Source organism: Euleptes europaea, chromosome 4, assembly GCF_029931775.1.
Source record: "Euleptes europaea isolate rEulEur1 chromosome 4, rEulEur1.hap1, whole genome shotgun sequence".
Taxonomy (NCBI): Eukaryota; Metazoa; Chordata; class Lepidosauria; order Squamata; family Sphaerodactylidae; genus Euleptes; species Euleptes europaea.
The window spans coordinates 64,197,764-64,211,751 of NC_079315.1; the positions used below are offsets into that span (position 1 = coordinate 64,197,764).

The 13,988-nt window shown below is 41.9% G+C and overlaps 1 protein-coding gene across 3 annotated transcripts in view; it reads right to left on the bottom strand.

Annotated features, from left to right (window-relative positions):
* Positions 1-13,988, bottom strand: part of MEGF10 (multiple EGF like domains 10) — a 112,317-nt gene that overhangs the window by 34,399 nt on the left and 63,930 nt on the right. For all 3 annotated transcript variants that reach the window (XM_056848323.1, XM_056848322.1, XM_056848321.1), the window contains exons 12-13: positions 11,669-11,771; positions 3,718-3,864 (exon numbers count right to left, since the gene is read on the bottom strand). In XM_056848323.1, the coding sequence (XP_056704301.1) occupies positions 3,718-3,864; positions 11,669-11,771 (250 nt within the window). The remainder of the gene's footprint in view (positions 1-3,717; positions 3,865-11,668; positions 11,772-13,988) is intronic.

Sequence of the window (13,988 nt, forward strand, 5' to 3'; positions counted from 1 at the left end):
TAAGCAGGGCTCATCCTGGCTAGTATCTGGATGGGAGACCTCCAAGGAATACCATTGTTGTGACACAGAGGCAGGCAATGGCAAACCACCTCTGAACATCTCTTGCCTTGAAAACCCTACGGGGTCACCATGAATCAGCTGTGACTTGACAGCACTTTCCACCGCCACAAGGGTTCCCAGCCAGTGACTGGCAACCATCAGGAGTCCAGTGATTCCTAGAGTGGAACATGGTTTAAAATTGGTCTGGGAGCTCCAAAACCCCACGTGTTCTTGGTTAAGTAATTTTTTTTGGTCATTGTTTTGTTCTCTCTTACTTCTTTTCATTTTATTCACAGTCTGTGTTTTTCCCATCCAAATAATCCCCCCCCCCCGTTTTGTTCCCTCAGTTGTTTAGTAACTTTTCTGAAAAATGGTTTCTGAGTGCATCGTCACTTTTAACATGCATGTAAATTAATGAAATCTGCAGTGGGAAAGGACTGGCCTAGACATGCAGCTGAATGAAGTGGTCACGAGTGGTGGTGGAATGCTGAGGTGGTAGAACTACAGGGGGAGGGATGGCATATTTACAGTTACCCTACCTACATTATAATTTCCTGTAAATTGAAACCTGCCGAGCCTAGGAAGGACTAAGTGAGATTCTTTCTCTGTGACGTGTTAATTTTTAATTTTCAGGAAGTTTGTCTGTGGATGAGCACTGGAAACGTGGCTCTCCTCATCTACAGTCTGAAGTGGTACAAATCATCCGACCACCTCAGAATTCCTTCACCTCATTCTGCATAGACCATGCGTAGACCATCTAGAGAAATTCTGATTTGATATTACTTCTCACAAATGGCTAAGAATATAATTCACAGTGGGTAGCCGTGTTAGTCTGTTTGTAGTAGTCAAAAAGGGCAAGAGTCCAGTAGCACCTTAAAGACTAACAAAAATATTTTCTGGTAGGGTATGAGCTTTCGTGAGCCACAGCTCACTTCTTCAGATATTCTTCAGAGCTGTGGCTCACGAAAGCTCATACCCTACCAGAAAATATTTTTGTTAGTCTTTAAGGTGCTACTGGACTCTTGCCCTTTTTGACGGCTAAGAATATGTTCTCAAACTGTTCATTGTTCAACTAAAGGCCAATTCAAACATTGTGGCATCAATTGTTTGTGTGTGTGTGTGTGTTAAGTGCCGTCAAGTCGCTTCCGACTCATGGCGACCCTATGAATGAAAGTCCTCCAAAATGTCCTATCTTTGACAGCCCTGCTCAGATCCTGCAAATTGAAAGCCGTGGCTTCCTTTATTGAGTCAATCCATTTCTTGTTGGGTCTTTCTCTTTTCCTGCTGCCCTCAACTTTTCCTAGCATGACTGTCTTTTCCAGTGACTCTTGTAGTCTCATGATGTGACCAAAATACGACCGCCTCAGTTTAGTCATTTAACTTCTAGGGTCAGTTCAGGCTTGATTTGATCTATAACCCACTGATTTGTTTTTTTGGCAGTCCACGGAATCTGTAACACTCTCCTCCAACACCGCATTTCTTCACTGTCCAGCTTTCACACCCATACACAGTAATAGGGAATACGATGACATGAATTAATCTAGTCTTGGTGGCCAGTGACACATCCTTACACTTCAAAATCTTTTCTAGCTCCTTCAGGCTGCCCTTTCCAGTCTCAATCTCCTTCTGATTTCTTGGCTGCAGTCTCCCTTTTGGTTGATGGTGGAGCCAAGGAATAGAAAGTCTTGAACAATTTCAATTTCCTCATTGTCAGCCTTAAAGTTGTGTAATTCTCCTGTAGTCATTACTTTTCTTTTCTTGATGTTCAGCTGTAGTCCTGCTTTGGCACTTTCTCTTTTAACTTTTAGCAGTAGTCGTTTCAAATCTTCACTATTTTCTGCCAATAATGTAGTGTCATCAGCATATCTCAAATTATTAATGTTCCTCCCTCCAATTTTCACTCCACCTTCATCTAAATCTAATCCAGCTTTCCTAATTATATATCTATTTCTGTCAACTTCTACTTTTGCTTCTCGTCTATCTCTGGCAATTTTAAGAGTTTCCTCAGACATCCATCGAGGTTTTTCTTTTCTTTTGGCTACAGGAATAGTCTTTGCACATTCTTCCTTGATAATATCTCTTGTTACCACCCATAGTTCTTCAGGTTTACATTCACTTGAACTCAGTAATGCAAATTGTTCCTTACATGGTCTGTAAGCTCTTCCGGAATATTGCTTAGATTGTATTTCGGTGCTATGAATGTTTTGGTATTTTTCTTAAGCTTTATCTGGATTTTCGATATTAACAATTCATGATCTGTACCGCAGTCGGCTCCTGGTCTTGTTTTGGCTGAGAGAATAGAGCTTCTCCATCTTCTGCTTCCAATTATATAATCTATTTGATTTCTATACTGGCCGTCTGGTGATGTCCATGTATACAATCGTCTATTTGGTTGCCTGAAACATGTCTTCACAGAATTCTACGAGGCGTTCTCCTGCTTCATTCCGTGCTCCTAGCCCAAATCTGCCAACAACATTTGATTCTGCTTTGTTTCCTACTTTTGCGTTCCAATCACCTATGATTATCAGCATACCTTGTTTAGGTGTCTGATCAATTTCTTCCTGAACACTGGCATAAAAACTTTCAATTTCTTCCTCATCAGCATCTGTAGTTGGGGCATAAACTTGAATGATACTTATGTTGATAGGCTTTCCCTGAAGTCTGATTGATATTATTCGGTCAGACTTTGCATTATAGCTCCTGACTGCCTTTGCTACATCTTGCCTCACTATTAAAGCAACTCCATTTCTTCTCTTTTTGTCATTCCCTGAATAAAACACTTTGTAATTTTCTGATTGAAAATGTCCTAATCCAGTCCACTTTAATTCACTTACTCCCAGGACTGAAATGTCCATACGTTCCATTTCTTGTTTAACAATTTCAAGCTTACCCTGATTCATGCTCCTCACATTCCATGTTCCTATTATATGCGTTGAACAGCTTCAGACTTTCCTTTTGCATCAATTGTTTAAGAAACCTCTATGCCAGTTCCAGCAGCCACCAGGAATTCTGGTGTGGCTATTTCTAGGTACAGCTTGGTGAATCTATGTGGTAAGTATTTAGGACTGTTATGTCCTCAGAAACATTTTTATTTTCAGTAGCTTCCATGCAGCTGCTCTAATGTTTGTCTTAATCCTAATGTCCAATTTAACTGAGGTAGGAGATGACATTGTCTACAAGATTATGCATTTTCCAATACAACGGGTCTTGTTGACTGATGAGGTACTGATACACACTTTGATACGTTATACTTTGATAAATACATTGTATATATCCAATTCACAAGTTAAAGATAGCAAGGAAGGCAGAGTAACTGCCAATAAGTGAAGCACATATTGGACTAATTACATAAATATATTTAAAGGCACTACTTGAGTTTGCCTTTAGACAGAGTACTCAAATTCAGCATTATAGAACAGCCACATTAAAAAAAAATACTTAAGCATCTGTATAGCATTTGCATTGTTCAAACAGCATCACACATATTATCCCAGTAATCTTTACAACAGCTCTGTAAGGTAGGCCAGTATTATTATCACCATATTGCAGATGAGAGCTAAGAGAGTGAGTCTGTGGCTGGAATCAGGTTTAAAATTGTTATCTTCCAGATGGCAGTCCAGCCTCTTAGCCACTATGTTACATCCAAGAAATAAAGGAACAGGGAATTTTAAAACTTACTTCTTTGACAAGTAGTGCCTCTGTAGCCAGGTGCACATTCACAGATCCCTTCATCTGGAGAGCATGATGCACCATTTTTACAGAAACAGGGCAATGAACAGTTTGGACCCCAATGTCCCTCAGCACATACACTGTCACAATGCATACCTGCAAGCAATTAACATATAGAACTGTCATTAAAAACCCAGAGGATATACACTCATCAGAAATTATATTCACTGGCAAATTTAACACTGCTGCTACAAAACGAAGGAGGAAGGCGCAATGTAACAGCATTATTTATTACACTTGAGCAATATTACAAACTTTATATATTCCCCAAGTGTTTTGGCCAGAATGATTAAGGGCCAAAGTAGATTTGACAGTTGAAGACCCATTGTAATAACTGGGGATGGGGGTATGAGACAGAGTAAAAGGAGTGTGAAGGGGGGGTGCAATGTCCTTCTGCTTCCCGGAGCTTACCTGCAGTCGTTACCCACCCATTTGTTTGTTTAATTCTTATATGCCTGTGTGTAGTACAACAAAATAGGTACTCACAGGGATGTGGGAGTGAGATGCTTCCTGTACCCACCATTTACCTTTCAGTAGTTTCTTCCCCAAAGTGCTTTTCTCCAAGCCAAATCTCTTTTGGTTTTGTAGTTTAGATGAAAGGAACAGACTGTGTGGGGCACGGAGGGGCTAGAAGAGGACAGATCGCCTTTAAGGGCAGCCAAGCAGCACTAGCGGAAGGTTACCAGCCAGTAGCTCATGTATGGCCAGAAGGGCACTGGTTGGGAAGAGGAGGGCTGTTAGGGGCTGGAGCCGCTAGGGCTGGAGAGGGCAAGCGGCATGTGGGAGCATGGAACACAACCCGGAGACTACACTGTGCCTTCTTCTTTTAGTTGTGGAGCCTCTATGTTCAGGGACAGTGTATCTCTGAGTATCAGAGGCAGAGGACAAATGACAAGCTTTCACCCCCACATCCTGCTAATGAGCTCCCAGAGGCATGAGGCCGGCTGCTGCAGGGAACAGAATGCCAGACTAGATGGCCCTTTGTTCTTGATCCAGCAAGACAGTTTCTATGTTCTTATGCTTTGGTTCCTCTATTCTAATAATCACAGAAAAACGAAAGTTCAGTTTGGGTTTACTTTCTTCTTTTTTGGAAGATTGAATGTTTGCAAAGCAATGGGTAGTGAAGAAACCTGATTTATTTTCTAATTACTAGTAAGCTGATTACTGCTAAGCTTCATACCACAGGAAAAAACCAGAACACAAGAAAGGTTCCAAAATGAACCACAAGAGCTTCCCAAAATGCTTAGCTGTGTGAAAGACATTTGGAATTCAATGTTCATTGCCAAAGAATGCATATTGTGGACAGAACTTCAGTATATAAGCAGGCACAAAAATGGTAACTGTCAGTAGAACCACAGGCGTTAAAACTAACTTTCTTGGTATCTTTTTCAGGCGGGGGGGGGGGGGGTGTTGCACTTTTAAAAAGTCTCCCTTCATGTCAAATGCCAGCAGGACTCCACAGTAGCTCTCAGACCTCATTGTGTCTACAGTGCTTTCTTTTATCAATTGACTATTATTGGAGTGCAGCTACTGAATGAATCATTTGGCTAAAGAAAAAGGGGACTAAATTCAGAAGAAGAATGACTGGCTTTGTAAGTATTTCATGCAAAATATGCTTCAGGTTCACTTTATATTGGACTGTTTAAAATGAGCAAAAAGGACATTTGGGGGGGCAGAAAACTTTTCTAAAAACATTCAAAAATGAATATTTTCTGGAGTATGTTGAAGAATTAAGAAAGACTATCCATACTGACAATTAATTCCTCAATATATCTTTTCAATAAGCAGTCCTACCCATCCCTTCTTGATTAGGGGATAATACCATGTTTGGGAAAGATCTTCTCCTGACTGGAAGAAAGGTCAATGACTGCAATCCTATACTTTACTTTCAAGTAAGTTCTACTGAGTTCAATGGCAGTTACTTCCATGTAAGTGCAAAGTGAACATAAAAACCTTTAACTCTTATGACTTTTAAAAAATCGATTTACGGCTGCCAGACTAAGGACCAGATAGAGCCAACTACAGTAGAAACTATACTATAATGTAACAACCCAACAACTAATTTTACACAGGATACTGAACAAGTATAAAAAAGACTACTTTCCCTTGGTGAATGCAAATTTGAATGCCAAGATACAAAAGACTCCTTATACCATCATGCTGTTCCCGGCTGATTTTTGTCTTCCCAGCTAACTGGGTTTTCTGAATCAAGACACAAAGTAACTTATTTCTCAACAGGCTGGAACAATATTTTTCAACTTGAAATCTAAACGGAGGCACCTAAATTTGCATCTGAATAAGGCTCCTGAGTGAGAGACACTGAGCCCTCTTATAAGATAGTTTCGGTGGATAGCTGGGTTGGTCTACAGTAGAACAGTTAACAGTGCATTCCTAAGGAGTTACTCCAGTCTAAGCCCATTGAAATGAATTGGCTTAGACTGGAGTAACTCTCCTTAGGAATGCACTGTTATATTCGAGTCCAGTAGGACCGAAGAGACCAAGAAGAGTTTCAGGGTATAAGCTTTTGAGAGTCAAAGCTCCCTTATTTAGACATGAGTAGAAATGGAGATCTCTTGAGTATTTTTATATATGCATTGTACCTTTGCATCCTTTGCAACACCCCTCCCACCTCCTAACTAGGATAACAGAACATCTTATAAGATGTCACTGAAAGCTGTGTGAAGATCACACCTTTAAAATTGTGGTCTCAAAATGCAAACTTCTATGTAGAAAGTCAAGCATATGTGTGCGAAGGCAAAGGGTTTTTTGTTTTTTGAGATGCTGATGATGATAGGGCAGCAAATCTGGTTGCACTGGGATCTACGAAAAAGCAAACTGAGGGCAACTTGAATTTTTTTCTTTATTCTAGTTTATTTCTTCCATAGACATGTGTCTGAAGGCATACGTTTAAAAATCAAATTCATTAGGTTAAAAATCCCAGCACTGTATATTATAAAGGTATATATTTTAATGGATATGTATTTTAGTATGCTAATGTAATTTCATTTTGTACATGCTTTACAGTACATAACTGGCTGTATTCTATATAAATATGCAGCAGTGAAAGAAGCTGTGTGTTTGAGTGCACATGTACAGCAAAACCCTTTCCCACTGAGTTTGTTTTCTTATTTACTAAAAGAAATGTAACTGATTATATTAATCTCTGTCTGTTAAAGCTGCCATTCCAAACACAGCTAGTAGGGAGTAAGTCCTACTTAACTCAATGGGACTTATTTCTGAGTATACATGCTTAGGTAAACACAGTAAACAGACTTGCACGTGGCTCAAAGGAAGGAATATTTCAAAAAGAAATTGTAATAGGAACAGATTTGGTCATACCCAGATTGTGAATGCCAAATGTGAGCAAAGAGCTCTGTCTGTGTGTGTTTTTTTGTGTTTTTCCTTTCTTTTTTGGTGAATGTTTTAAGCCTACGGACAACAATATTGTGCTGGTAATTTGCATGCAAGACTTTTAGCCAAATCAGTATGAATAGTGTGCCTGTATGTGAACTTTGAACACTTAAATGTGCCTTGTGAAAAAAGGAATTATTAATAAGTGTACATGTTAATTTCATTCTTGATAAGCAGATTGGAAGGAAATGTTTTTGCTGGGGAATGGACAAAGAAGTCTTTGAAGGCCTTCACAAGTTGCTAGGCAATAGCTAAATGGTCATGATAAACTTTAGCTAAGCAGCTGAATCCTCGTGCATTTAATGCTTCAAGCACAGTGCCAAGGGCCTCACACCTAAATCAGCATTCCTGCAGCATCTGTAATTGTGTGAATGAAATAAATAATCATTTGAGGGTATCTGTGTTGTTTTAATCTCTGCAGTTACAATGTTATATGTGTTAGAATACCTTTAGTATTTTAACAGTTTGGTAGCATGCTAAGCTACAATATGTCAGTGGTGCTTTAACCGTCTCAGAAATGTCACAAGGGGAGGCCTCATCACAGAAGTGGGACTCCTTTCCAGGGCAGGATTGGATCACACAAAATGAAGCAAGCTTGTTCAAACTAAGCAGGCTTGGAACTGGTTAGTGTCTGGACAAGAGATCTCCCAGAAAGTTTATAAATGTCACCTTGAAGTTAACGATGGAAGATAAAGCAGGATAGGTAAACAATCAACTACCACTGATTTTGACAATAATATGCATCTCAAGTCCCTTCACAGCACACTAGCCATCAGCATTTCCAGTCAAAAGCCTGGGCCACTTTTTTCCTGCCCCCCCCCCAATTAATGAGCCCTTCTACTAACTGTACAGTTGCTGTCACTCCCCACAGTAAGAGGGGCAGTTGTCAGCCCTTTAAGCACTGCTCCCACCCACTAAGTGCCAGCCTCTTCCCTTGTCCCAAGTGAGCATGCTGCTGGCTAGGCAATGACAACAGGTGGAGGACGCTGCCAACTGGAGGGAGGGGGGAGGACATGTCTGCTGCTGCTGCTCCTGTCTGTCTGCTCATCAGGGAGCCCCCCACAAGCCAGTATTACAACCAGTATTATAAGCCACTGCTACAACCAGCGTGGTGTAGTGGTTAAGAGCAACGGACTCTAATCTGGAGAACCGAGTTTGATTCCTTGCTCTTCCAAATGAAGCTTGCTGGGTGACCTTGGGCTAGTCACAGTTCTCTCAGAACTCTCAGCCTCACCTACCTCACAAGGTGCCTATTGTGGGGGGGGGGAGGTGATTGTAAGCCACTTTGAAACTTCTTTTGGTAGAGAAAAGCGGGGTAGAAAAACCAACTCTTCTTCTACTTCCATAGTACAATAGTAGTTTGTAGGCAGGCAAATAACTAGAGCAATCTGTCCGCTGAACAAAGAGGGAGCTGCGGGCAGATGTCAGCCACTTAAATTGAATTCCTCCGCACTGTGTGCCAAGGCATGACACACTAGGCTAGCTGGCTCTCCCCTTCTGCAGGCTGTGGCAAACCACAACCCTTCCCTCACATTTCCGTAAAGGAAGGGGTACCAGAATGGCCATTCCATAAGTGGAGACCTAACACAAGTTTTAAGTGCTTTTACAATGACTCCGAAGTTATCAGGATGCCATGACATTTTCCATGAAATGTCACAGCACAGTGAAGAAATAATGTGCTATGACCTGTAACATACCTGAAACCATTTCTTGAAAACGTGTGCTTTTCATAACTGTTTAACAGGAAATTGTTGTCAACCAGAGCTCAGGTCTGCTGAATGTCTAAGTAAAAATATGGCTGCTTTGGGAAGTGGTGAAACTGTGGACTGGGGACATAAATGCTAGAATAACCAAGCTATAGCTTCTGGAGAAGCACCCAGTTCCTCACTTGAGAGAGACTAAAGCAGTTTCATGCAAGTGTTGAGTGGAACTTCTGTGCTTTCTCACTGTCATTGATCTTTCTAAATTATGATAGATAATAAGAATAAGAAGTACGCATTTAATTTTTTAAAATGTACAACTAAAATGTAAAATGTGAATGAACTAACGGGTGTTTACAAACACAGGTGCCTCTGTGCATCATCATACAGATGACTCATTGGAAAGCCAAGCTTGGTAGCAACTCCCTAACAAAATTACAGTTGGTGGTTAACTGGAGTTTGCTGCCATATAATGTGTGGAATGCCAAGAGTGCTGCCTAGAGCATTCCAGCAGATGGGATAAGTATAAATGATGGAAATAAAGAAGAAGTAAGTAGAAAGGCTGCCAGAAAGACCAGGAGGAAGAGTAACACTGGCAGTAATAATTCAAGTAAAAGTATGAAACATATTGAATAAAATTGTCACATGTTTTTATTATACTATCGTTGAAGATAGTATCTTTGAAGATCTTTTGTTCAGTAGAGTTAAATATTCTTTGCAACATTATAGTTTTCCAAATCTGACAGAATTTGCATATTAAAACATGAATACCAGCTAGAAAAAACAGAGAGCAAGTATTGGAAGCAGCAAAAAAGTAGCATTCCAGAATCTTGCCTGAGTCTGATTCTGTTAGATTTCTCCTAATGATTTCTTCATTAAGTGAACAGCAACAACTGTACAGAGTGTTATTCTCAGAAGCTTTGTCTGTTCATTCAGCATTTCCTAACCATAGCCTTTTGGTACATATGAAAACAAAAATTCCACAAATGTGAGCAAAAATATGATCCAAATGATTTCTTGAGCAACAGAAAGTTAACCCTTGAATTTAAAGCTATGACCATGTTTGACTCTTATTTTATACTGCCTTTCAGTTTTGAACTGTGACAGGACAACAGTCTGAAATTCTTTGAGTAGAAGTGGATTAAAGAGAAAGGGTGATAAAATCAGGTGTAAAAATTAATGTTTAACAAGCAAGATTATTCTCAAAGGTGGTGATTCTTGTGAGAAAGTCTGGAATCAGTAGTAGGCTGAATAAAGGGAATAAAAAGGTAAAGGTGCAAGCACCAGGTCATTACTGACCCGTGGAGTGATGTCACATCACGACAGTTACTAGGTAGACTAAGTTTACAAGGTGGCTTGCCATTGCCTTCCCCAGTCATCTACACTTTACCCCCAGCAAGCTGGGTACTCATTTTACTGACATCGGAAGGAGGGAAGGCCACCTTGAGCCAGCTACCTGAAACCATCTTCCATCGGGATGAGCAGAGCTTTGACTACAGTACTGCAGCTTACTACTCTGCACCACGGGGCTCCTTAAAGGGAATAAACTGACACTAAATCCAGACAAGGTAATGATTTTAATAATGGGGGTCTATTTTGTGTGACAGCTTGTTGTTTGCTTGTTCCAGACAGGACTGTATCCCCCTGAAAAGGGTTCATGAAAGAAAAGCCAGTGTGATTAACAGGTCAAACCAGGAACTGGAAGATCTGGGTCCAAATCACACTTTGCCATGAAGCTTGCTGGGCGACTTCAGATGTGTCACTTTTTCTCTGCCTAATCTCTCTCTCAGAGTTGGTGTCACTAACTTGTGACAGCAGGAAGAAGCATAAATTTTGTAACTGCAAAATTAATTTCAGTTATCATTCTTTGATTTCCAGGTACATTTAGGCATCCTTTTTTTGCAAATGTGCTCTTCATTTTGTGGTCTTCTTAATGACTTCAAATACCACATTCCATTCAATCCACTACATTTCTTTCTGCTTTCCTAATTAAGTTCCAGCATGAGACATGCTCACCACAATTAGCCAACTAGCTCAATGCTGTGAGTAACATTACGAAGTGGCATGTCTTGTGCTCTATTTTAGAGCCCATCCTTAATGTTATGCTGCTTCATAATTCACGTTCACAAATAACAGTGGGCGAGTATCATGACTGACAATACCAACATTTTTATGTGGGTGGGGATTTTTTTCAGACACCCAACACCAGAAAACTATCTTGTTCGTGCCATATGGCATGTCTAGACTTCGCTGACAGGTTTCCCCCTTTTCTGTGTTTCAAATAGGTTTGGATATTCTTTTGTAAGCTCGCAGCTTGTGACACATATTTTATTTATATCCTGTCCTCCCACCGCAAAAGCAGGGCTCAGGGCGGTTCACAACACAAAATAAAGTACATCAGCAAATTTATAAGCCAATAACAAGAACAATTAGATAAAAACAAAACATACCGCATCTCTAAACATGACAGCGCCTAATCAACAACCCACTCACCGCTACTTGCTAATGTCTAAACAATGTTATATAACGGGGAGGTGAACAGTCCACTTAACCTAATTTGCAGACAGAGAGAGGAGTGGCTGGGAAGGAACCAAAACATGAGGAGCAAGCAGGGGGAGGTTCATCAAGAAATTAAACACTACATGAAGTTTGTTTTAGGTGGGTAGCTGTCTTGGTCTGCAGTAGCTGTCTTGGTGGGGGGGGTTAATAGAAAGTAATACATAGATAAATAGAACAAATGAATCATTTGGAAGCTGCCTTCATATAACTTTCACTTATTTCTAATTTACCTGACCATCCAGGGAGGCAGCGACAGTAGCCAGTAGTGGGGTGGCAGCCATCTGCATGGCTGCAGTCACAACGCTCAGCACAGTCTAACCCATAAGTACCATCCTGCCAGAAAACAAATGGTGAAATAAATGTTAGATATAGCTAATATGCAAGAGATTTAGGGAGAAATCTGAAGCAGATCTACTCAGACCTAAATCCCATGTTATTCAGTGGGGCTTACTCCAAGGAAAGTGTCCTTAGCACTGTAGCCTTAATGCTTCAGATTATTGTAGAACTTCTTCATGGGATAAAATGTAGCCCTGTTACTTACCGAGAGGGCTCTTTCCGCTCCGAGGTAAAAGGGGCATCTTGAAGCTTGGGTTTTCCCGCCCTTTGCTCGGGGAGGCAGGACTAAGTCTTCTCATTTCCTGTCTCCTGGGCGGGAAAGCCTCCAGCTTCCACTTTTCCAAGAAGCCAGTTGCTAGAGACAGGAGTAAAAAACTAGAGAAGACAAACATGGTAACCACAACCAAAAAACCAACGTGGTATGGAACGTTTTAACGTTTAACATCCTATCTACACAAATAAGACAACTAGTTGGTGTAGTAGGGAACCTGAAGGTAAGGGTGAACTACCCTGGAGGTAGGGCAGACCTACTGGGATCCGTGGGCTGTCCTATCTTATTGCATGTGGTCTAGATGATTTTTCCTTACGGAGAATAAGAGTTGTGAAGGGTAATGTAGAGAAGTTCAGAATAAGCCCAGGTTACCTAGAACCTGCCCCTTGAAGACTGGGGTGGGGCAAGATGCCACTTTTACCTCGGAGCGGAAAGAACCCTCTCGGTAAGTAACAGGGCTACATTTCCGCTCCAGGCAAAAGGGGCATCTTGAAGCTTGGGATGTCCAAGAGCAATTGTCTTCCGGGTGGGAGTTAGTTTTCCCCTTCGTCCACCACATGCTGTAAGATTCTTCTTCCGAATGCAGCATCCGCCGAAGCGTAGGTGTGAATGCGGTAATGTTTTACAAAGGTGGAGTTTGAAGCCCATGTGGCTGCTCTGCAAATTTCGTCTACTGACGCTTGTCTGTTAGCTGCTGCTGTGGCGGCGGCACTACGGACCGAATGGGCTGTGATACCTGCCGGGATCGGAAGATTGTTGAGTTGGTAGGCCTCAGAAATGCAGCGTTTGATTGCTCGGCCTAAGGAAGGTCTGGATAATCTGTGGCCTTTGTTAGGGGCCGAAACAGAGATGAAGAGGTAATCTGTATTTCTAAAGGATGCTGTCCTGTTGATGTATATCTTTATGGCTCTACGGACATCGAGAGTGTGCCATGATCTCTCTTTGTGATTAGAAGGATTAGGGCAGAAGGAAGGGAGGTAAATTTCTTGCTCCCTGTGGAAGTTAGAATTGACTTTTGGGGTAAAGGCCGGGTCCGGTCTAAGCACCACCTTGTCTTTTTGGAATAGGCACAGTTCTTTCCTGATTGAAAGAGCCCCTAGCTCTGAGATTCTCCTTGCGGAGGTAATAGCTGTAAGGAAGATGGTCTTCATACCCAGGTACTGAAGTTGAATCTCTCCCAACGGTTCAAAAGGTGGTTTTGTGAGAGTTCGCAGGACTAGGCCGAGGTTCCATGTAGGAAAGCGATGGATTGGAGTAGGATGAGTTTGGGCCACCCCTTTAAGAAAGGCTTTAACTTGAGGGTGGCTTGCAAGGGTGAATCCATCAAGGGCAGGAAATATTGTGGCAATGGCCGACACTTGTTTGCGCAGGGTATTTGGTCTTAGGCCCAGTGTAACTCCATCCTGTAAGAATGCCAGTAGGGATGGTAGATCCAACTGAAGGGGATCTGTGTGTTTGCGTCTGCACCATCTGACGAAGGTTCTCCAGGTGTACTCATAAATCCGTCGGGTAGATGGACGTCTGGCTTCTAGAATGGTGTTGATCACCTCCTCACTCAATCGCAACTGGCGCAGCCTTAGCCTCTCAATGTCCAAACGCTGAGCTTGAACCAGGTTGGGTTGGGATGGACGATGGGCCCCTGGTGAAGTAAGTCGGGAAAATTCGGAAGTCGCCAGGGTCTCTGAATGGACATTGCCATCAGGTCCGCGTACCAGGGTCGTCGGGGCCAGTCCGGTGCGATTAGAACTACCAGAGCCTTCTCCAGTTGAATCTTTCTGAGGACTCTTGGGAGTATGGGGAGAGGAGGAAAGGCGAACAGGGTGCCTGGTGGCCACGGGGCTAGTAGAGCGTCTGTCTGCTCCGCGCTGGGATGGAAGAAGCGGGAGAAATATCTGGGAAGCTGTCGGTTCTGGTGAGATGCAAATAGGTCCACTTGTAGCGGG